The sequence below is a fragment of the Salvelinus fontinalis genome, chromosome 41 (genome assembly GCF_029448725.1).
Source record: "Salvelinus fontinalis isolate EN_2023a chromosome 41, ASM2944872v1, whole genome shotgun sequence".
NCBI classification, from domain to species: domain Eukaryota; kingdom Metazoa; phylum Chordata; class Actinopteri; order Salmoniformes; family Salmonidae; genus Salvelinus; species Salvelinus fontinalis.
The window spans coordinates 4,862,419-4,886,363 of record NC_074705.1 but is presented as its reverse complement, the minus strand read 5'-3'; the positions used below and the strand labels follow the sequence as shown (position 1 = coordinate 4,886,363).

Below are 23,945 nucleotides of genomic sequence, written 5' to 3'. Positions count from 1 at the left end.
TATTATTGTAATACATTTCATTTTCATCTGTGAACCGCACTGATTTATGTCAGTACTTTTTTGGTATTTTTTCCCTAATTCGTAGTACATTTTAGTTTTAATTCCATGTATCTTAACTCCATAAAAAAAAAAAAATGAATTAACAAATAGATGCTAGTAACAAATCTCAATGTATTTAGTGTAGGACTTTTATTTAGAAACACCGCTCAATAAATATCGTCGCGTAATTGATACGTCACTCATTTCAACCGCGCGCTATTTCATGACGTGATGAAACCACCAGCACCAACAGTCTGCTAATTTTCTCCCTAATATCTACTGTTGCCATTGTTTGAGATTTAGGATTGATGGGACCACATGTGCTCTGGGATTTGTCTAAGGTGTTTAAAATACATCGAAAGGTAGGTTGATTTTAATTTATATTATATGAAAATCCGGATCATAAGTGACCACATCGATGGGAGAAATCCTTGCCAAAGGCCGGATGGAAATCACGGATGTGCCACAGTACTACCTAGCTCTGCAATGTTCGCTTGTCAACTTAATCAGCTGGAGTGAGTTATACTATTCATCATACTATTCATCATCACTATCCCCCCCAAAAAACAAATCTCACTCTTCTCAGAACGATTGTCGGTTTGGTTTATTATTATGAAACAAGTCCTTGCACTGTCCTCTTGTCGAATTGTTCCATTGGTACCGAGATCAATGATTATTGTTGCACTTGTCACTTACGCTCATCACATTTTATGTTTAAATCCATATACTACGCCGTTGTTTTTATTATTACCCACAATCAGCGAGATGTTTTGTTGTTGTTTATGAGTAGGCTCCACGGTGGTTACACTGTATCCCGCGAACACGTAATAGTATTCTTACTGTTGATAAAGCAACAATGAAGTTATCAATGTTTGACATTGTCCTATGCCGACTGCAGCAGATCCCAAAGTCCAGAAGACTATATTCGAATTCCCTATTTAGGATCATTTAAGTGTTATGACTTGGGAATTAATCATTTAGCTAATATCTCAACTTCACATCCAATCTTGTACTTGTTGGAATCAAGTAGATAATATTTCCACCAATCATTGGTTAAATTTGATTTATGAACAGGTTAATGCACAAATTCTAGACCGAATGACAATTAGCTAATTCTTTCTTCCCTCCTAGATGTGAATGTTTCTAACTTTTGTTGATATTTCAAGTAAAAATAAGACTACAGTTTCAAGTAAATAAGAAATGTTCCCCTCAGGATGAGTGATTATGGACAGTTGTTCCACTAACTACTCAGCAGACCGTCCCAGAGCCGTTGTTATGTGTGTCTGGTGTTGTGATGGAACTCCTGCTCTGACAGTCTGGTATCACATGGTCCTCTTGCCCCCTCTTGACACCCAAACAGTCATGTGCAGAAGAGAGTCCGTTAGATGTGGGCTAGCTAATTGGAGATTGTTTCTAGGGAATCTCACACAGTCGGAGGAAGAGTTGTAGGAACTCCTTTCACTCTACTGAGCCAAGCTGTACTGCGCTGGTCAGGTTATGCGACCCTCATAGTTGCTTGAAAGGACACGGTTCGGCTCGTCACGATAGTATGAAAACAGTAAAAGTGGGTGAGAGAGAAAGAGAGGGTTGGGGCAGAGCAGGTGGTCATATCACTGTAGATGAGACCTTAGTCCGGCACATGTACACAAGATTAGATAACCTCCGTTTCTCCTCTCTATTCCTTCATAACTACAGAAAGGGGAAGGGATGGCAACAGTCTCCACCGTGCTGCTTTGACCTGTCAAGCCCTTGTAGACAGTCTCCACCATGCTGCTTTGACCTGTCAAGCCCTTGTAGACAGTCTCCACCATGCTGCTTTGACCTGTCAAGCCCTTGTAGAAAGTCTCCACCATGCTGCTTTGACCTGTCAAGCCCTTGTAGACAGTCTCCACCATGCTGCTTTGACCTGTCAAGCCCTTGTAGACAGTCTCCACCATGCTGCTTTGACCTGTCAAGCCCCTGTAGACAGTCTCCACCATGCTGCTTTGACCTGTCAAGCCCCTGTAGACAGTCTCCACCATGTTGCTTTGACCTGTCAAGCCCTTGTAGACAGTCTCCACCATGCTGCTTTGACCTGTCAAGCCCTTGTAGATCAGTGGTAGGGAATGACAGAAGATGAGGAAGGGAAGCCATTGGGAAAGCCATCTCTTGGGAAATGCCTCTCATTTGACTTTTCACCTTATCAGAGAAAGGGGGAGGGTGGTGGGGCTACGCTCTGATTCTCTTCGCCTCTCCTCAACGTGTTTACTTGTTCACTGTCCCTCAGTTGTTAAAGGTATTGATTGCTTGGTGGTAGCATGTGGTAGCACAGCTTGAAGAGAAGGATGTAGGCTAGACAAGGCTAGAGAATCTTCCTGCAGTCAGGGAGAAGGAAGGAAATATAAAGCTATGTCAGTTAGCTACCTCGTCTCTTGTGTGTAGAGTAGACCAGTGACAGCATGTGGTGCAGTGTACTGTCAACTCCAATTTGCTTTGCCCAAGGATGGATGTCACTGAAACGAGGCCTGCTGCACTACTGTGGGTAAGGATGGATGTATCTGATGCTAAGTCCAATTCAAAAGGTTGCATTAAACATACTTGGTGGGGCTTCTTCATCTCAAAGCAGGACTTCTGGGTCTTATTGACTGGGAAACGGAAGCAAAAGGGCCAACACGGGGAGGGACTTACATTACCTGTACCTGACTTTGTCCAATAAGAAATGCTTGTTTTAGTTTTCCATTGCAGAATGTTTTGATACGGTGTGCACTAATGAATACGACCCTGTTTGGTGTATGGAACATCTAGGCTATTTTGCTTATGGTCATATGTAGTTGACTCGTAAGCACATTCCCTATGACTATCACCCCTGATATTGGAAATAGAGTGAAAATGAGAAGAAATGGAAAAGATAAATGTCACTGTGATTCCCCTGAGGATGAGTGTACACTGCAGCAGTGATATTTTGGGGGTTCGTAAGGCTGACAGAGTTATCTTATGTAAGGAGTCTGAGCTGCTATTTAGCTGAGGGATACAAGCCCTCTCTCTCTCTCTCTCTCTCGTGTGTGTTTCACATGCAGAGGGATACTCAGTCTCTCTCTTTCACATGCAGAGATTTTATATCATCTTAGAAAGCACTGCACTAGCCCTGACCCAGGATGAAAGTCTGGGACACGCTCGCACACGACACAACACACTCAGACAGAGACTCCTACTCTATTTTCACCTTGAAATGTTGTAGACAGCACTAGCTCTACACTAGCCTTGGCCCAGGACCAACACACCACACATGTACGACACACACTGGTCACTCTGTGCCTTAGCTCCCCCTCCAACTCCATAACACAGTCAGAAGCCTTTGCCTTTAAGACTGTGCTTAGCTTCTCGTGGGAAGCCGCCCCTTTAAGAACTCGCATCCTGTCTTGTCATCCCTTTAACACTGGAAGGCGTCTCAGTGTCAAACAACAGGAAGGGGCTTCCCCCCCACCCCCCTCTAATGCTATGTGGCACATTTCTGTCTGCAGCTTGCATGTCCTACAATAGGACTGTGATTGGCATTTTAGCTGCTGGAGGAGGCTAGGAGTGGTCTCTATAGACTAGTGTTTTCACTAGAGCCCGGAGGAGGCTAGGAGTGGTCTCTATAGACTAGTGTTTTCACTAGAGCCCGGAGGAGGCTAGGAGTGGTCTCTATAGACTAGTGTTTTCACTAGAGCCCGGAGGAGGCTAGGAGTGGTCTCTATAGACTAGTGTTTTCACTAGAGCCCGGAGGAGGCTAGGAGTGGTCTCTATAGACTAGTGTTTTCACTAGAGCCCGGAGGAGGCTAGGAGTGGTCTCTATAGACTAGTGTTTTCACTAGAGCCCGGAGGAGGCTAGGAGTGGTCTCTATAGACTAGTGTTTTCACTAGAGCCCGGAGGAGGCTAGGAGTGGTCTCTATAGACTAGTGTTTTCACTAGAGCCCGGAGGAGGCTAGGAGTGGTCTCTATAGACTAGTGTTTTCACTAGAGCCCGGAGGAGGCTAGGAGTGGTCTCTATAGACTAGTGTTTTCACTAGAGCCCGGAGGAGGCTAGGAGTGGTCTCTATAGACTAGTGTTTTCACTAGAGCCCGGAGGAGGCTAGGAGTGGTCTCTATAGACTAGTGTTTTCACTAGAGCCCGGAGGAGGCTAGGAGTGGTCTCTATAGACTAGTGTTTTCACTAGAGCCCGGAGGAGGCTAGGAGTGGTCTCTATAGACTAGTGTTTTCACTAGAGCCCGGAGGAGGCTAGGAGTGGTCTCTATAGACTAGTGTTTTCACTAGAGCCCGGAGGAGGCTAGGAGTGGTCTCTATAGACTAGTGTTTTCACTAGAGCCCGGAGGAGGCTAGGAGTGGTCTCTATAGACTAGTGTTTTCACTAGAGCCCGGAGGAGGCTAGGAGTGGTCTCTATAGACTAGTGTTTTCACTAGAGCCCGGTGGAGGCTCGGAGTGGTCTCTATAGACTAGTGTTTTCACTAGAGCCCGGAGGAGGCTAGGAGTGGTCTCTCTAGACTAGTGTTTTCACTAGAGCCCGGAGGAGGCTAGGAGTGGTCTCTAGACTAGTGTTTTCACTAGAGCCCGGAGGAGGCTAGGAGTGGTCTCTATAGACTAGTGTTTTCACTAGAGCCCGGAGGAGGCTAGGAGTGGTCTCTATAGACTAGTGTTTTCACTAGGGCTATAGCTGATAGTATGACTCACTCAGACACTCATTGGTTAAGACCTCCAACAGCAGAATCAGCTGGAGGAATATTTCTGTCCTAGAGGGAGTGAGATAGAGATGGAGAAATGACAAGGAAGGATAGGGGGGGGGGGGGCAAGAGGAAGAGAAGATACAGCTCAATTTGTCTGTGGGTTACACTGATAGTTTTTATTATGGCCTAGATTTTCGCCGTCTATGTTCTTATTGGACATACACTGAGTGTACAAAACATTACGAACACCTCTTTCATTGACAGACTGACCAGGTGAATCCAGGTGAAAGCTATATGATCCCTTATTGATGCCACCTGTTAAATCTACTTCAATCAGTGTAAAAGATTTAAGTGCCTTTTAACAGGGTATGGTAGTAGGTGCCAGGTGCACCGATTTGTGTCAAGAACTGCAATGCTGGCTGGGTTTTTCACGCTCAACAGTTCTTAAAATATTTTTTTATTTAGCCAATTCCTCTTTTGGCCGCCTTTCCTTCCAGTTCTCTGCTGCAAATGACTGGAACGAATTGCAAAAATCACTGAAGCTGGAGACTCATATCTCCCTCACTAACTTTAAGCACCAGCTGTCAGAGCAGCTCACAGATCACTGCACCTGTACATAGCCCATCTGTAAACAGCCCATCCAACTACCTCATCCCCAAACTGTTATTTATTTTTTTGCTCCTTTGCACCCCAGTATCTCTACTTGCACATTCATCTTCTGCACATCTATCACTCCAGTGTTTAAATGCTAAATTGTAATTATTTCGCCACTATGGCCTATTTATTGACTTACCTCCCTTATCCTATCTCATTTGCACACACTGTATATCGACTAATCTATTGTGTTATTGACTGTATGTTTGTTTATTCCATGTTTAACTCTGTGTTGTTGTTTGTGTCGCACTGCTTTGCTTTATCTTGGCCAGGTCGCAGTTGTAAATGAGAAGGTGTTCCTAATCTTTGGTATACGCAGTGTAGCCTATTAATATACATATATGGAGGGGGGGGGGGGGGGGGGGGGGGGTGTTTTGTACTCAGTGTATAGCCTACTTACTAGTAGTCCCTCCTGTTTCACTCTGTTCCAAAACGTTTCTCCCTACTGAACACTTCTCTGGTCTGTTTCACTCTGTTCCAAAACGTTTCTCCCTACTGAACACTCTGCTGGTCTGCTTCTGTTGTTTCTGTGAAGGGTTAGGGTTCAGAGGCCAGTAGTGGAGACTGTGTCTGACACCACTGTCCTACAGGCTCCGGACGCCTGCCTGCCTCAGGAGGGGGCAGGATGTGATGTCACAGCGGCGCTCCCTTCTTCCTGTCCGGCGGTGTGTGTGAGAGCGGTGGAGGCTCCGCCCACACGGCGAGCAGACGAACAGAGATGTTTGAGGTGAAACCCCGTGGCGTGGAGAAGAAGGGCGGGAGCACAGAGACTGGTGGGTGAAGAGGAAGGGGGGAGAATAGTGGAGGAGGAGAGAGGTAAACAGGAGGAGAGGAGGGGGCAGTCGTCACTGAGGAGAGACGGAAAGAGGACAGGAGATTGCAGGACTTGATGGAGAGAGGACAGGAGACTTCAGGAAAGGGGGGATGGAGAGAGGACAGGAGACTACAGGACAGGAGAGGGAAATGGAGAGAGGACAGGAGACTGCAGGAAAGGGGGGATGGAGAGAGGACAGGAGACTACAGGACAGGAGACTACAGGACAGGAGACTACAGGACAGGAGACTACAGGACAGGAGACTACAGGACAGGAGACTACAGGACAGGAGACTACAGGACAGGAGACTACAGGACAGGAGACTACAGGACAGGAGACTACAGGACAGGAGACTACAGGACAGGAGACTACAGGACAGGAGACTACAGGACAGGAGACTACAGGACAGGAGACTACAGGACAGGAGACTACAGGACAGGAGACTACAGGACAGGAGACTACAGGACAGGAGACGACAGGACAGGAGACGACAGGACAGGAGAGGAAAATGGAGAGAGGACAGGAGACTGCAGGAAAGGGGGGATGGAGAGAGAGGACAGGAGAGGGAACCTTGCGTACCTGACTTGGCTCTCCTGAAAAAAAACTGCAACCACACACCCTTCAAGGCCTGTTTGAGGATGGTGTGTGTGTGTTTTCCTGTCTGTCTACACAGTTGTGAGGACTCGAGTCTCCTGCTATAGTTAGCCCAGCCCACTAAACCACATAACCGGAAGACATTGTGTTATGCACTGCCAGAGCCACGGGAACACACACACACACACACATTCATGATTAACACGCACTCCCTGCCATACATACATATTCATGACTCACACACACACACACACACACACACACACACACACACACACACACACACACACACACACACACACACACACACACACACACACACACACACACACACACACACACACACACACACACACACACACACACACACACACACACACACACACACACACACACACACACACACACACACACACACACACACACACACACTCATCCCCACTCTCAACCCAGCACTCAGTCTTCACTCAGATGGATGGTGTCTAAGGCAGCATTACAGAAATCAGCTTCGGCAATGAGTTGGTTTCATCTATAGGGGGCGATGTGTAGATTCACTGCAATAGTTACTGTATTAGTATGGCGCCCCCCTCCGATCATCACTAGTACTGCGCCCACTATTTTGATCATACTATTTTGTTGCATGGATGATGGCAATATTTGGTTCTGTTTTTGAATGCTTAACCCCCCCCCCCCCCCTCTTCCCCAGATGACACCAGTAGCAGCAGTAAGCAGTGTGGAGGTCGGGGGTCCATGGGCTCCCAGGGGTCAGAGTCTCTGTATCTGTATGACAGCCAGGACTGGGTGATCTCTCCCATCTGCTCCCCTGAAGAGGAGCCCTGCCCCACCGCCATCTCCCCCATGCTGGCCGAGGAGACCTTCAGATACATGAGTGAGTCACCTCCGTGTGTGTCAGTGTGTGCTTGTTAAGGTTGGGAGGTATACTGGGTTATTTGGAAATACCCACGGGATGCTTTTCATATACCATCAATACCGTTGAAACTATTTATTTGAAGTTTTTCAAGACATTTTAATATGTTGTAGCAAATGTACGTAAATACCTGCAGTCAAGTGGTGCAATACGTTAGGAGATAAAAAGATTCTGTTCTTCATTTCGTCACGTTATTTAAATGATGAAGCTTACCGTAGTTCCCCAGAACAGCAGCCAGGCAGGTGTTGGTTGTAAAGAGCACAACGGGACAAAGCTGGTGAGTCAGTAGCGTTGTGTGATGCTCATGAGGTGATGAAGTTAGTTGTATACAATTCACTACTAAATGTTTGCCATCAGATATCTTGTAACTGTCTAAGATGTGCTATACTCTCCAGCTGGGTATTTGGTTACTTGTTAGTTAGCTGAGTAAGTGTCTGAATTAATAAGGAGACGGGGTGTTGGCTTTCTGACGTGTTTGAGAAGTCAGAGCTCTAGATAAGGTATCTGTACAGCTGCCATTTTTTCCCCCCACTAGTGTTTTTGTCATCCTCACTGTTCTTCTCCCCTCTGATCCATGTACACAGGCTGCTCTCCCTTCTCCCCTCTGCTCCACGTACACAGGCTGCTCTCCCTTCTCCCCTCTGCTCCACGTACACAGGCTGCTCTCCCTTCTCCCCTCTGCTCCATGTACACAGGCTGCTCTCCCTTCTCCCCTCTGCTCCATGTACACAGGCTGCTCTCCCTTCTCCCCTCTGCTCCATGTACACAGGCTGCTCTTCCTTCTCCCCTCTGCTCCATGTACACAGGCTGCTCTCCCTTCTCCCCTCTGCTCCATGTACACAAGCTGCTCTCCCTTCTCCCCTCTGCTCCATGTACACAAGCTGCTCTCCCTTCTCCCCTCTGCTGCTCTCCCTTCTCCCCTCTGCTCCATGTACACAGGCTGCTCTCCCCTCTGCTCCACGTACACAGGCTGCTCTCCCCTCTGCTCCACGTACACAGGCTGCTCTCCCCTCTGCTCCACGTACACAGGCTGCTCTCCCCTCTGCTCCACGTACACAGGCTGCTCTCCCCTCTGCTCCATGTACACAGGCTGCTCTCCCCTCTGCTCCATGTACACAGGCTGCTCTCCCCTCTGCTCCACGTACACAGGCTGCTCTCCCCCTCTGCTCCATGTACACAGGCTGCTCTCCCCTCTGCTCCATGTACACAGGCTGCTCTCCCTTCAGACAAGCATGCATCACAACTTTGTTCATTTCTCTCGTTCAATTTAGCTTTTCAATGTCCACTCGCACCGAAAATGGCTACTAGCTGTACTTCTATAACTTTGCGAGCTGAATTTGTCTTTGCAATTGGTTTGTCATGTTAGCATTTAGCTAAAAGCGTCTATGCGTCTTGTGTTCTATGCTGGTAATACTGTAAATCCTGGGATGGCAGAACGGTATGAACGCCTGGATACTGTAAATCCTGGGATGGCAGAAGGACGGTATGAACGCCTGGATACTGTAAATCCTGGGATGGCAGAAGGACGGTATGAACGCCTGGATACTGTAAATCCTGGGATGGCAGAAGAACGGTATGAACGCCTGGAACGGTATGAACGCCTGGATACTGTAAATCCTGGGATGGCAGAAGAACGGTATGAACGCCTGGATACTGTGAATCCTGGGATGGCAGAAGAACAGTATGAACGCCTGGATACTGTAAATCCTGGGATGGCAGAAGAACAGTATGAACGCCTGGATACTGTAAATCCTGGGATGGCAGAAGAACAGTATGAACGCCTGGATACTGTAAATCCTGGGATGGCAGAAGAACAGTATGAACGCCTGGATACTGTAAATCCTGGGATGGCAGAAGAACGGTATGAACGCCTGGATACTGTGAATCCTGGGATGGCAGAAGAACGGTATGAACGCCTGGATACTGTAAATCCTGGGATGGCAGAAGGACGGTATGAACGCCTGGATACTGTGAATCCTGGGATGGCAGAAGAACGGTATGAACGCCTGGATACTGTAAATCCTGGGATGGCAGAAGAACGGTATGAACGCCTGGATACTGTAAATCCTGGGATGGCAGAAGGACGGTATGAACGCCTGGATACTGTGAATCCTGGGATGGCAGAAGAACGGTATGAACGCCTGGATACTGTAAATCCTGGGATGGCAGAAGGACGGTATGAACGCCTGGATACTGTAAATCCTGGGATGGCAGAAGAACGGTATGAACGCCTGGATACCGCCCAAGTCTAGTTGTTGTATGTTATTAACATACGAGAAAGAATGGGAATCCTGTGTGACTTTCTAGTTACAGGGAAGAGGTGGAATCGGTGTTTTGTATCCGTGGTAAAAGTACCTTGCGCTCATCACTTCCTGTTGTGTATTCATTGGTGTGACTGGCAGAGCAGTGTTCTATGATCTGGTGGGACTGACACGGCAGTGATGGTGTTGATGGTGGGACTGACAGGGATGTCATGGTGTTGATGGTGGGACTGACAGGGATGTCATGGTGTTGATGGTGGGACTGACAGGGATGTCATGGTGGGACTGACAGGGCAGTCATGGTGGGACTGACAGGGCAGTCATGGTGGGACTGACAGGGCAGTCATGGTGGGACTGACAGGGCAGTGTTACATGGTGATCTAGTGTGACTGACAGGACAGTCATTGTGTAGAGGGGGTACAATTCTAATAAGAGCTCTCTGCTTCAGTGTCTCTGTCAAACAACACACACTGGAATGAGACAGGCCCTGTCCCTCTGAGCCAATGGAGCTATTGCTCTCTCTCTCCTCTCGCTCGCTCTCTGTTGCTCGTTCTGATTGGCTATGCCCTAGATGAGATCAGGGCAGCAGATGGACAGGTGTGTGTGCTTGGGTGAACGTGCTCATATGAACAGCTGTGTGTTTAACTCAGTGTAATAGTCGTGTGAATGTTTCTCCACATCCCCTTTTTCTTGATGTTTCTTCCATATGAGCGGCACAGAGACGTGTGTTTGTGTGCGTGCTGCCTCAGCGGCTGTCCCTGGCAAGGACAGAGGAATCCACTGATCTGGTCTTCTAAGTGCAGCTGAGTGTCGAGCCAGGATCAGGCAGCGTCACGGGAGAGAGACAGACTGCAAGGGGGGAGAGAGAGAGAGGAGAGTAAAGGGTGAAACGGCCATGCCGGTCTTTAACATTCTCCATGAGAATGTTGCTGTGGAAGGTGAGCCTTAAAGAAATGATTTAGATGGTGGGCGTGCGTGTCGCTGGTCGTGCGTGTCGCTGGTCGTGCGTGTCGCTGGTCGTGCGTGTCGCTGGGGTGTCGCTGGTCGTGCGTGTCGCTGGGGTGTTGCTGGGCGTGCGTGTCGCTGGGCGCGCGTGTCGCTGTGTGTGTGAGTGCAGAACATGTTGATGTCTCCTCGGTCATAGAGCTGCAGGGTTCAGTTAGTCTGTGTGTGCGTGCGCGCATGTTAGTAACATTTTGCAGCAGAGTGTCTATGTGTGTGCGGATGTACTCATAACTTTGCAGCAGAGTGTGTGAGTCGTAGCAGGCAGGAAATAATGTGTCCATGTAACTGTTTACATTGAAACGTGTGGTATGTGGTTACAAGTAGACAGTCTTGCAGCTAACAGTATATCACTAATCGTTCTGGAACCCAGGCTGATCTGCTCCATACTGGCGGTGATGTCATCTTGAGGTGCCAGTCAGTCTGGCAGTAGCAGAGAGCTGGCACAGTATTCTCTCTGGTTGTCATGTAATCCACTCGGATCACATATCACCTTTGTCTTTGGAGAATCAGTGAAGGGCATTTTACAACAGCAACGCTGTTATTGCAGATGTTAAGGACTCTGAAAGAAGAGGAGCTGTTGTAGTGACTGTGTGTTGACGGTGCAGGAGCGTGTGTGTTGACGGTGCGGGAGCGTGTGTGTTGACGGTGCGGGAGCGTGTGTGTTGACGGTGCGGGAGCGTGTGTGTCGACGGTGCGGGAGCGTGCGTGTCGACGGTGCGGGAGCGTGCGTGTCGACGGTGCGGGAGCGTGCGTGTCGACGGTGCGGGAGCGTGCGTGTCGACGGTGCGGGAGCGTGCGTGTCGACGGTGCGGGAGCGTGCGTGTCGACGGTGCGGGAGCGTGCGTGTCGACGGTGCGGGAGCGTGCGTGTCGACGGTGCGGGAGCGTGCGTGTCGACGGTGCGGGAGCGTGCGTGTCGACGGTGCGGGAGCGTGCGTGTCGACGGTGCGGGAGCGTGCGTGTCGACGGTGCGGGAGCGTGCGTGTCGACGGTGCGGGAGCGTGCGTGTCGACGGTGCGGGAGCGTGCGTGTCGACGGTGCGGGAGCGTGCGTGTCGACGGTGCGTGGGAGCGTGCGTGTCGACGGTGCGTGGGAGCGTGCGTGTCGACGGTGCGTGGGAGCGTGCGTGTCGACGGTGCGTGGGTGCGTGCGTGTCGACGGTGCGTGGGTGCGTGCGTGTCGACGGTGCGTGGGTGCTTGGGTGTCGACGGTGGGTGCGTGGGTGCTTGGGTGTCGACGGTGGGTGCGTGGGTGCTTGGGTGTCGACGGTGGGTGCGTGGGTAAGTGCGTGTCGACGGTGGGTGCGTGGGTGCTTGGGTGTCGACGGTGGGTGCGTGGGTGAGTGCGCGTCGACGGTGGGTGCTTGGGTGTTGACGGTGGGTGGGTGCGTGCGTGTTGACGGTGCGTAGGTGCGTGGGTGTTGACGGTGCGTGGGTGCGCGTGTTGACGGTGCGTGGGTGCGCGTGTTGACGTGTGACGGTGCGCGTGTTGACGGTGAGTGGGTGCGCGCGTGTGTTGACGGTGCGTGCGTGTTGACGTGTGACGGTGCGCGTGTTGACGGTGCGTGGGTGCGCGCGTGTTGACGGTGCGTGGGTGCGCGCGTGTTGACGGTGCGTGGGTGCGCGCGTGTTGACGGTGCGTGGGTGCGCGCGTGTTGACGGTGCGTGGGTGCGCGCGTGTTGACGGTGCGTGGGTGCGCGCGTGTTGACGGTGCGTGGGTGCGCGCGTGTTGACGGTGCGTGGGTGCGCGCGTGTTGACGGTGCACGTGTTGACGGTGCGTGGGTGCGCGCGTGTTGACGGTGCACGTGTTGACGGTGCGTGGGTGCGCGCGTGTTGACGGTGCGTGGGTGCGCGCGTGTTGACGGTGCGTGGGTGCGCGCGTGTTGACGGTGCGTGGGTGCGCGCGTGTTGACGGTGCGTGGGTGCGCACGTGTTGACGGTGCGTGGGGGTGCGCGCGTGTTGACGGTGCATGCGTGTTGACGGTGCGTGGGTGCGCGCGTGTTGACGGTGCGTGGGTGCGCGCGTGTTGACGGTGCATGTGTGTTGAAGGTGCATGTGTGTTGAAGGTGCGTGTGTGTGTGTTGACGGTGAGTGCGCGTGTTGATCTGTGCGTGTGTTGACTGCATGTGTTGGCGTGTACAGTATGTAATGCATCCTACTGGGACAGTAAAGGGGTACAGTAAGATTTAGGGGGTCAGACAGTTTCTCCTGGCACAGCCAACAAAGTGTACTGCCTGGAGGGTTGTTCAGTGGGGCGTTAAGCTCCCGTTCAGATAAGGGCCAGTGGGACACTTGCTCCACTTCTCCCCGAGGATAAATGAAGACCGCCATGCAGTTATTAGACCCCAGGGCAGCCAGACAGAAATGGCGTGTCATATTTTAATGAGTCTCAATCCGGTGCCCCTTATCCCCACTGAATGGTACCCTCCAGAGACGAATGGGGTGTGGATTGGAATGGAGTGAAGGCGTGTGTATAGAGAGATAAGGGGGAGTGTTAGGATGGGAGGGATGAGGATAGATCTAATGTAAAGATTTAACAACTGTTGCTGTAAAACAGTTATGCCTAAAATGTGATGGATTCATTTATAGAGGAAGACCTAAGTTGATAGTATGACTTTCTTTACGTATTCTGTGTCTAGCATCACCTGGATGTTCCTAACTATCAGTCTTGATTGTTTTGATATAGACTAGGCCTAGTTAGCTTTTACAGGCAGCATGATCAAGTGAAATTACGTCAGTATCAAAGGTTGTTGGCATCCATCCAACGTCTTCTGTCACTTAGAAACCCAGCGACTAAAACTTGCCGTGTTCGGACTCTTGACTTGCCTACTACTTACTTAAACGACATACTGTGTACTAATTACTATTTAGTAAAAAGTATGTAGTAAGCCACGACCGAAACCGCTGGTTCCCAGAGTAGCTAGCCCTCTACAAGATCATTACCGGACTCCATCTCCCTGGTCATCTCCTCTGATCAAGCCATCAACTGTCCCTCTCAGACTTGGCCTCTATTGGTTGAGCTAGCCAACCAGCTAGGCTACTCATGAGATGGTTTGTTTGATTATGAAAAGCTCTATAAAAGTCATCACTTCTTATTATACCAAATATGGTTTACTTAGTTTAGTAAAGCAGAAATCTCTGGCGAAGTGATACCTGCTCACTGCTCTTGAGAGCTCGGATGTGCAAGTGCATTTTTGAATGTTAAAAGGAAACATTTACCGGTCTAGCTAGCTAGCTAGACCTATTCAGACTGTAACCGTTCAGGTAGAAACTAATGCATAGCATGCACTTTACAATCAGTTTAACACAGATAAACCGACGTGACAAATTAGGAGACAGAGAAGAGAAGTGTTGGGACCAGCACCGCTGTGGAAAATAGGAGTGTAGGCTACCGCGTTACTAACGTTCGCTATAGCTAGTGGCAGTGCTTAGTGAGGTGGCAAGATAGCTAACTGGCCTCATGACTTACTCAAACTTTTTTTGCTGCATTTCTCCTTCTTCTTCCACTGAATGAAATGCCTGGTATTGTCATCAGACCCTGTAACAGTTTGAACACAAGTCCTGATTTTTACAACTAGTAGCTAGCTAGAGTAATGATATGACATTGTCGCTCAACAGCAAGCAAGTAACCCTGTTGCCAACGTTACTGTTGAACAGTTATAACTTCTAGTCCTACTGAATCACGTAACTAGCTAGATAAAGTCACCGCATGCTGCAGATCTGTTGTAACGTTACGTCGAAATAGTCATGATAATTTTAAGGAGAACAAAAAATATGTACGTTTGGACTCCACTGCAGAAGCTGAGCTATTCGCCATCTTCTAAGTTGTTTTGTTGTTTACTTTGGAGAGATCTAGCTATCAAAACTCTAAGGCATTGGCTGCGAAATTCCTGTAAAGTGTGCAGTGAATTCTACTAGATGAAAAGCCAAAATCAGTATAACATTCTGGCATAAAGCATACTTTATTTGATACAATTCACATACTATAAAACGGAATATTTTCGCATACTGAGAACGCGTCATTCGCGATTGCGTTGTTTCCGGTAGCGCATACCATGTCTAATTGATCGAAATGAGTATGACTTCCGGGCATTTAAAGTATACTAGATTTCCGAAATGTCACACTATTAAACTATTTCCTCGTATACTGAAACGGCCTACAATTTAGGACGTAAGTATGGATATTTGGACACGGCTACTGATTCCCCTCCCTGTGATATTTAATCACCCCAACCCCAAGGAATTTGCTGTGTTTTATTCCCAGCATATTAATCATAAGCCTAATTTATGACAAGTGTGCACTCGTTCACTCCGCCTCAAGGATCAAAGCCCGAGCACACACTGCTGCACTAATATCGCTCCATAGTAATGGGAGAATCAGAATTGTGCTTTTGTCATCTGTGGTTGATCTATAGGCTTATCCCATTCTTGACTGCTGACAGAGTAGTACTAGATCACATGTGGGGTTGGTTTATAGGATTCAGCACTAATACCAGTATGCCACTCTGAAGACTGGCCTAGATCAGAGGCTTTACACTGTAATGCTGAAGACTAGATCTGAAGACGAGCCTAGATCAGAGGTCATAATCTCCCATGCTCTCTCATTCCCCTCTACTGCATAGCTTTTGAATATGAATATGAAAATAGATTATGAATAAATAATAAACCATTATGATTTTGAATTAAGGAATGACTGTAATATGGTATGTTTTTTAAAAGCTAAGGATAACCAGTTTTGTTTACATAACCTGGTGATGACTGATGTTCCCATACCCTTAACCCTTGAACTCTAGACAGGAAGTGTTTCTGAAACAGAAACCTTAGCCAGAGAGGAAGAGGTGAAGCGAGAGGGTCCAATCCTGTGAATCTGTCCATGCGGGATACGGTGATAAGCAGACCGCAAGCCTTCCTACCTTTGGGACGACTCCAATTGTTAGGGCGGAGACCATCTCGTCATAATATACAGTGTCTTTGCCTTAGCAGAGAGATCGTCTCAGTCTTTTTATTGGAGACAAAGGTTCAACCATGTTTGTCAGAACGTTAATAAGTCACTGATTGGTCATTGCTTGCTCAGACGCTGTGTGGGTTTACAGTGGCTTGTGAAAGTATTCACCCCCCCCCGGCATTTTTTCTATTTTGCCTTACAACCTGGAGTTAAAGTAGATTTTTCTGGGGGAGGTTGTATCATTTGATTTACACAACATGTTTACCACTTTGAAGGTGCAACATATATTTTCTTGTGAAACAAACAATCAAATAAGACAAGAAAACAGAATACTTATGCACTCAAGTTTTCACCCCCCCAAAGTCAATACTTTATAGAGCCACATTTTGCAGCAATCACAGCTGCAAGTCTCTTGGGGTATGTCTCTATAAGCTTAGCACATCTAGCCACTGCAACATCCTCCAGCATTACCGGTTTGGCGGTGGGTCAGTCATGGTGTGGGGTGGCATTTCTTTGTGGGGCCGCACAGCCCTCCATGTGCTTGCCAGAGGTAGTCTGACTGCCATTAGGTACAGAGATGAGATCCTCAGACCCCTTGTGAGACCATATGCTGACACATGCACATTTGTGGCCTGCTGGAGGTCATTTTGCAGGGCTCTGGCAGTGCTCCTCCTTGCACAAAGGCAGAGGTAGCGGTCCTGCTGCTGGGTTGTTGCCCTCCTACGGCCTCCTCCACGTCTCCTGATGTACTGGCCTGTCTCCTGGTAGCGCCTCCATGCTCTGGACACTACGCTGACAGACTCAGCAAACCTTCTTGCCACAGCTCGCATTGATGTGCCATCCTGGATGAGCTGCACTACCTGAGCCACTTGTGTGGGTTGTAGACTCCGTCTCATGCTACCACTAGAGTGAAAGCACCGCCAGCATTCAAAAGTGACCAAAACATCAGCCAGGAAGCATAGGAACTGAGAAGTGGTCTGTGGTCACCACCTGCAGAACCACTCCTTTATTGGGGGTGTCTTGCTAATTGCCTATAATTTCCACCTTTTGTCTATTCCATTTGCACAACAGCATGTGACATTTATTGTCAATCAGTGTTGCTTCCTAAGTGGACAGTTTGATTTCACAGAAGTGTGATTAACTTGGAGTTACATAGTGTTGTTTAAGTGTTCTCTTTCTTTTTTTGAGCAGTGTATATATTTTAAACAATATTAGACCCAAACAAGAACATCATATTTAATTGATAGTTTTTTTTGACAGGAACCACATACAATGAAAATGTAAATGTCACAATACTTGTAATGCATAATACTGGTTTAGCTAATTCATTAGTACAACAAAATCCGTGTAATGCGATATACTGGTTTAGCTAATTCATTAGTACAACACAATCCGTGTAATGCATTATACTGGTTTAGCTAATTCATTAGTACAACACAATCCGTGTAATGCATTATACTGGTTTAGCTAATTCATTAGTACAACACAATCCCAAAATGTCTCAACACACTATATTGAAAATGTGAAAAAGAAATCAAAAGATCAAACATAATATTCTACTGTAGATCAGATTAAAGAAGGATTGTTAAACCTTGTGACAATTGAGACATGGATTGTGTATGTGTGCCATTCAGAGGGTGAATGGGCAGGACATAAAGTGTAAGTGCCTTTGAACGGGGGTATGGTAGTAGGTGCCAGGTGGTTTGAGTGTGTCAAGAACTGCAATGTTGCTGGGGTTTTCACGCTCAAGTTTCCGTGGGTCCTCAGATCCTCAAAAGGTTCTAAAGCTGCACCATCGAGAGCATCCTGACTGGTTGCATCACCGCCTGGTATGGCAACTGCTCGGCCTCCCACCGCAAGACACTACTGAGGGTAGTGCGTACGGCCCAGTACATCACTGGGGCAAAGCTTCCTGGCATCCATGACTTCTATACCAGGTGGTGTCAGAGGAAGGCCCTAAAAGTCGTCAGACTCCAGCCACCCTAGTCATAGACTGTTCTCTCTACTACTGCACGGCAAGTGGTACCGGAGCACCAAGTCTAGGTCCGAGTTTTCTGCTGCTCTTTAATTACTAGTTAGTTTTATTTCTTATTTGTACTGCATTGTTGGTTATGGGCTCGTTAGTAAGCATTTCACTGTAAAGTGAATACCTGTTGTATTCGGCTCGTGACTAATAAGATTTGATATTGATGCGGTTTCTGGCATGTTGTTAAACACCTGTACAGGTGTTGTGAAATTTGGTTTGTGATTGCATGGCAGACCACCTGGAACGTGCCCCATTTTATTATCAACACAATTTACAATTGCAAGTGTTATCCTAGTTGTTATTTGCTCAATCAGATTAAGTCATCTGTTGCCTTATTGGACACCAATTCAGTCAGTGTGATTGACAGGAGAGATGACCAATGGGGCAGAGTCTGGGATTTTAACTGTTGGGCCCTTCCTGATGATGGACTCTCTGGCCACTCCTATTCCCCTAACCTGAACCTCAAAGTAGAATCTTCCTGAAGAGATGCCCTTCTTTCCCAGGACCGATAGATAACGTCCAAACCGCTTTGGGTTGTCAGGGATATTCCGCCGTGTGTCTTGAAAGCTCAGGTTTTTAGGTCAGGTCTTCTGTTGAATGTGTCCTTACACAGTGGGCACAGGACAGTGCTGTTTCAGTGTCTGCTGATAAAGGCCTTTATTGGTTGATCCCTTCCACTGGCTTGGATGGAATTCTGGGATCCCTACCTTACCCAGAACAAGTCCCACCCACTAGACTACTTTAAGATGCTACATGCTATCACAGGCATTTGTACAGTGGCAAGAAAAAGTATATGAACCCTTTGGAATTACCTGGACTCATACATAAATTGGTCATACAATTTGATCTGATCTTCACAACAATAGACAAACACAGTCTTCTTAAACTAATAACACACACACACACAATTATATGTTTTATGTCTTTATTGAACACACCGTGTAAACATTCACAATGTAGGGTGGGAAAAGTATATGAACCCTTGAATTTATTAACAGGTTGACCCTTCTTTGGCAGCAATAACCTCAACCAAACCTTTTCTGTTGCGCATTAGACCTGCACAACGGTCAGGAGGAATTTTGGACCATTCATCTTCACAAAACTATTTCAGTTCAGCAATATTCTTAGGATGTCTGGTGTGAACCGCTCTCGAGGTCATGCCACAGCATTTTAAATTGTATTGATTTCAGGACTGACTGGGACACTCCAGAAGGTGTATTTTCTTCTGTTGAAGCTATTCTGTTGTTGATTTACTTCTGTGTTTTGGGTTTTTGTCGTGGTGCATTACCCGGCTTCTGAAGAACTTCAATTGGAGGACAGATAGCATTTTATTCTCCTGCAAAATGTCTTGATAAACTTGGGAATTCATTTTTCTGTCTGATGGCAAGCTATCCAGGCCCTGAGGCAGCAAAGCAGCCCCAAACCATGATGCTCCCTCCACCAAACTTTACAGTGGGGATGAGGTTTTGATGTTGGTGTACTGTGCTTTTTTATTTCTCCACACATAGTGTTGTGTGTTCCTTCCAAACAACTCAACTTTAGTTTCATCTGTCCACAGAATATTTTGCCAGAAGTGCTGTGGAACATCCAGATGTTCTTTTGCGAACTTCAGATGCAATGTTTTTTTTGGACAGCAGTGGCTTCTTCCGTGGTGTCCTCCCCATGAACACCATTCTTGTTTAGTGTTTTACGTATCGTACACTCGTCAACAGAGATGTTAGCATGTTAGAGATTTCTGTAAGTCTTTAGCTGACACTCTAGGATTCTTCTTAACCTCATTGAGCATTCTGCGCTGTGCTCTTGCAGTCATCTTTGCAGGTCGGCCACTCCTGGGGAGAGTTGCAACAGTGCTGAACTTTCTCCATTTATTGACAATTTGTCTTACCGTGGACTGATGAACATCAAGGCTTTTAGAGATACTTTTGTAACCCTTTCCAGCTTTATGCAAGTCAATAATTCTTAAGTCTTCTGAGATCGCTCTTGTTCGAGGCATGGTTCACATCAGGCAATGCTTCTTGTGAATAGCAAACTCAAATTTCGCTGAGGTTTTTTTTATAGGGCAGGGCAGCTCTAACCAACATCTCCAATCTCGTCTCATTGATTGGACTCCAGGTTAGCTGACTCCAATTAGCTTTTGGATAAGTCATTAGCCTTGGGGTTCACATACTTTTTCCAAACTACACTGTGAATGTTTAAATTATGTATTCAATATAGACAATAAAAATACAATAATTTGTTATTAGTTTAAGCACACTGTTCATCTATTGTTGTGACTAAGATGATCAGATAAAATGTTATGACTAATTTATGCAGAAATCCAGGTAATTCCAAAGGGTTCACATACTTTTTCTTGCCATTGTATCTGTAAACAATCTGGGTTTTCCCCTTTCCATCTGTGGAGCAACCAGATCTATAAAATTACTTCCTTGAATGAGTCAGCATTAGAAATTCACTATTTGAATCCTAAATATATCTTTAGACGCTAAGTATGTAGTTCTACCCATATAATATTGATTCACAGTTTTCCACAGATAGATGATGCTTTTAATCCAGAGTAGGTAGAGACCAGATATCCAGGATGTGTGTTTTTTGACCTACCCTTGTATATTATGGAACACATTTAGTATTTACATGTGGAGAAGTAACTTTAAATGTATTTGTAACATTGTCAATTCTCAGATTTAAGTCAGAATTTAACAAAGAGCAAAGAAAGAACGATACTTTTTTAAATGATAATCCCCGATGTCCAGGTTAATATTTTTATTTCTGTACTTACCTGGGTGTGTTTCCTGCTCCTCGTTGCTCTACACAGTCCACCTCCTGTCAAGAGGGGAGAGTTATGGAGTTGTACTTTCACTTTAGCTAAAAGTTCTCTCAACTCATCCCTGTTCTGGACAGCACTTCGCTGTTGCACTTTCTCTGCTTGGTTTAGTTTATTTGACCATTTCTTTTTTTTTGTTAAAGGCAAACTAGCTGTGTGTGTGTTTGTGTGTTCAAGTCATGTATAAATGTATCAGAGCCCAGTGTTGGTCTAGTGAACATGTCTGTTTCTTCATGTGTCTCAGATGGCACCAGGGCCTGTATGTATTTTAACCCTAGGTGCTGGGAGGTGGAGGGAAGAGCCATATCGAGAAATCAGTGTGTCTCTCAGATTACTACAATGCACTGCTGCAGTAACCCTTCTGTTCCACTGCCCTCTGGGATGCATTGTCCTTATAAACAATTTAGACTCATAAAAACAAGAACAACACATTTATTCACTGTATTTATTATGTTTATTTGACATGGACCACATACAATGAAAACTCACTAGAAATGTAATGCATTGTACTAGGTGTGGATAATACAGTATAAACTCCCAAATGAATCCTAACAACGTCTCAACACACTAGACTGAAAAATGGGAACAAAGACCCAGACAAGCTAAAACATATTCTACTGTAGATCAGATTTCTAGCATTATCCTCTGACTTTAACAGATACAACAGAACCATATCAAACATCATGGTCTTAACAGGCCGCAAAGAAGTCATGCTCCACAAAGGAACCAATCATTGAACACCACGTTAGATATATTGCAGGCATGCTTCAGATTATAATATCATATTGAGGCAGTTTCTGACATGATGTTAAACGAAAATGAAATTTGGTGTACGACTACTTGGCAGACCCCCTGAAAGCGGCCCAATATTATCAGCAGTTCTGCCTTATTGGACCCCAATTCAGTCAGTGTGATTGACAGGAGAGATGACCAATGGGGCTGAGTTTGGACCATCCTCATTATCACAGGGGTTCAAGTATGGATATAGTTTCTCAGCGAATCTACAACCAGTGAAAGAGTAGATATGAGACCTGTTTTCTACATCATAAAAGGAGATCTGACCTTCCTCGTAATCCACAAACACCCCTACCTTCTGGGGTTTCTGACTCAGGAAGAGGGAGATAGGGGGTGTGTCCTTGGCTACATACTTATTCCTATTCATATACAGAGCCCAGAGTCCACCCTCGGGGCTTACAGCTGTTGGGCCCTTCCTGATGATGGACTCTCTGGCCACTCCTACCTCCCACTCAATCTTCCCTCTAACCTGAACCTCAAAGTAGAATCTCCCTGAGGAGAAGCCCTCCTTTCCCAAGACCGATAGATAAGTATCAAACCTCTCTGGGAGGTCAGGGAGAATCTGCCATATGTCTCCATAGCTCACTTGTTTCCTGTCCTCTGACACAATGAGCTTGCAGTGTGCTGTTTCCGGGTCCAGAGTCACATCCACTGACCACTGCCGTAACCTCCTCAGCTCAGCATTACACGACTTCTCCATCTCATTATGAAGTGTCTCCTCCAACCGAGACAGAGCTCTCCTCACAGTTCCTACATGCAGATCCCTGTGAACACTGATCTCAGACCAGTCCTTGATCAGGGATGGGGAGTTCTGGTGGAGGGGGTCCAGCTCAGTGCCTCTCCTCAGCAGCTCAGTGATTTCCTGCTCCAGCTCTTCAATGAGCCCTTCAGCCTGCCTCTCAGCTGCTTTCTGCTTCTCCTCAACCACCTCAATAACCTCACCCTGACTTCTCTCAATGGAGCGCACCAGAGCAGTGAAGGCCTCCACACTTCCTGCTATCTCTCTCTCTGCATCTCTCTGGCTGAGCTCTACTGAGAGTTTTATCTCCTTAACCTTCTGCAGTCGCTCCTGGATCATCTGCTGCACTTGTGCTCCTTCTCCAGGCTTGGAAGAGGACTCCTCTCTGTCTGTGACCTTCATCCTCTTAAAATGATCTGAAACTTCTCTGAGTGTTGTGTTGGTTTTTAGGTCAGGTCTTCTGTTGAATGTATCCTTACACAGTGGACACTGGCACAGGGTAGTGCTGTTCCAGTATTCCCTGATACAGGCCTTGCAGAAGTTGTGTCCACATGGAATAGAGACTGGCTCAGTGAACACATCCAGACAGATAGAGCACAGGAACTGCTCTTCAGACAGGACATTGCTGGAGATGGACATTTCTGAAACCTAATAGAAGACCACAGAGTTAGAAATGTAGCTGTCTTCATTTTAGAGTGTTTTACTGCCCCCTGCTGTACTGGAGTGTTTGTTCAGGAACATGATTTATTGGTTGATCCCTTCCACTGGCTTGGATGGAATTCTGTGATCCCTCCCTAACCCAGAACAAGTCCCACCCACTAGACTACTTTAAAATGCTGCATGCCATCACAAGCATTTGTCTCTGTGTGAACAATCTTATTTTCCCTCTTCTATCTGTGGAGCAATCAGTTCTATAAAATGACTTCCTGGAATGAGTAAGCGTTGGATAGAAATGTGCTATTTGATTACTAATTGTATCTTTTAGATGGTAATACAAGAGTGTACATAGATCTACCAAAATAATATTGATTCAGTGTTCCACAGACAGACCATGCTTTTTACCCAGAGTACTGTAGATAGAGAAACAATATCCAGGAGACGTAGAATTTGGTCTACCTTTTTGTATTTTATGGAGCACATGCCCTAAATGTCTTCACATTTGGAAAGTGTCTTTCAATGTACCTGTAACATTGTCAATTCTCAAATTTTTACCAGATTGTTTTACAAAGATCAAAGAAAGAACAGCTGAGAAACAAAGTAATGTGATTTTGGAGTGAAATGATCACCAGTGTCTATATTCCTCTTTCTCTACTTACCTGGGTGTGTTTTCCCTCTTAGTCTTGACAGAAGGTTGACTGTGTATCTGTGTGTAGAGTGATGTGGAGCAGGAGAGTTATGCAGTTTCACTTTCACTTCAGCTAAATGTTATCACTCAACTCTTTCCTGTTCTGCCACAACTTAACTGTTTCACGTTCTCTGTGCTTAGTTTATTTTTTTTGACAATGTAAGGTCGTACAGTTAAGTGCAAACTAGCTGTGTGTGTGTGTGTGTGTGTGCACATTTGGTGTGTGTGTGTGTGTGCATGTTTTTGAGTCATGTATAAATGTATCAGAGTCTAGTGAAGGTGTCTTCCTTCCTGTG

General features: G+C 46.7%; 2 protein-coding genes across 5 annotated transcripts in view; one reads left to right on the top strand and one right to left on the bottom strand.

The window, feature by feature from the left end:
- Nucleotides 1-253: 253 nt before the first annotated feature.
- Nucleotides 254-23,945, top strand: part of trak2 (trafficking protein, kinesin binding 2) — a 56,742-nt gene continuing 33,050 nt past the window's right edge. For 2 of the 4 annotated variants that reach the window (XM_055908529.1, XM_055908527.1), the window contains exons 1-3: nucleotides 254-401; nucleotides 5,911-6,148; nucleotides 7,490-7,672. In XM_055908529.1, coding sequence (XP_055764504.1) covers nucleotides 6,094-6,148; nucleotides 7,490-7,672 — 238 coding nt within the window. In that variant the 5' untranslated portion in view covers nucleotides 254-401; nucleotides 5,911-6,093. Of the gene's footprint in view, nucleotides 402-5,910; nucleotides 6,149-7,489; nucleotides 7,673-10,471; nucleotides 10,911-23,945 lie in introns of those variants that run through there. The other 2 variants (XM_055908528.1, XM_055908530.1) reach the window with 2 other exon arrangements.
- On the bottom strand, nucleotides 21,202-23,883 carry LOC129840565 (E3 ubiquitin-protein ligase TRIM39-like). Its single transcript, XM_055908533.1, has 2 exons — nucleotides 23,621-23,883; nucleotides 21,202-22,952 (listed from the first exon to the last, which is right to left on the bottom strand). Exon 2 carries the CDS (start codon nucleotides 22,941-22,943, stop codon nucleotides 21,672-21,674), a length of 1,272 nt encoding a protein of 423 aa, XP_055764508.1. The 5' UTR covers nucleotides 22,944-22,952; nucleotides 23,621-23,883; the 3' UTR covers nucleotides 21,202-21,671.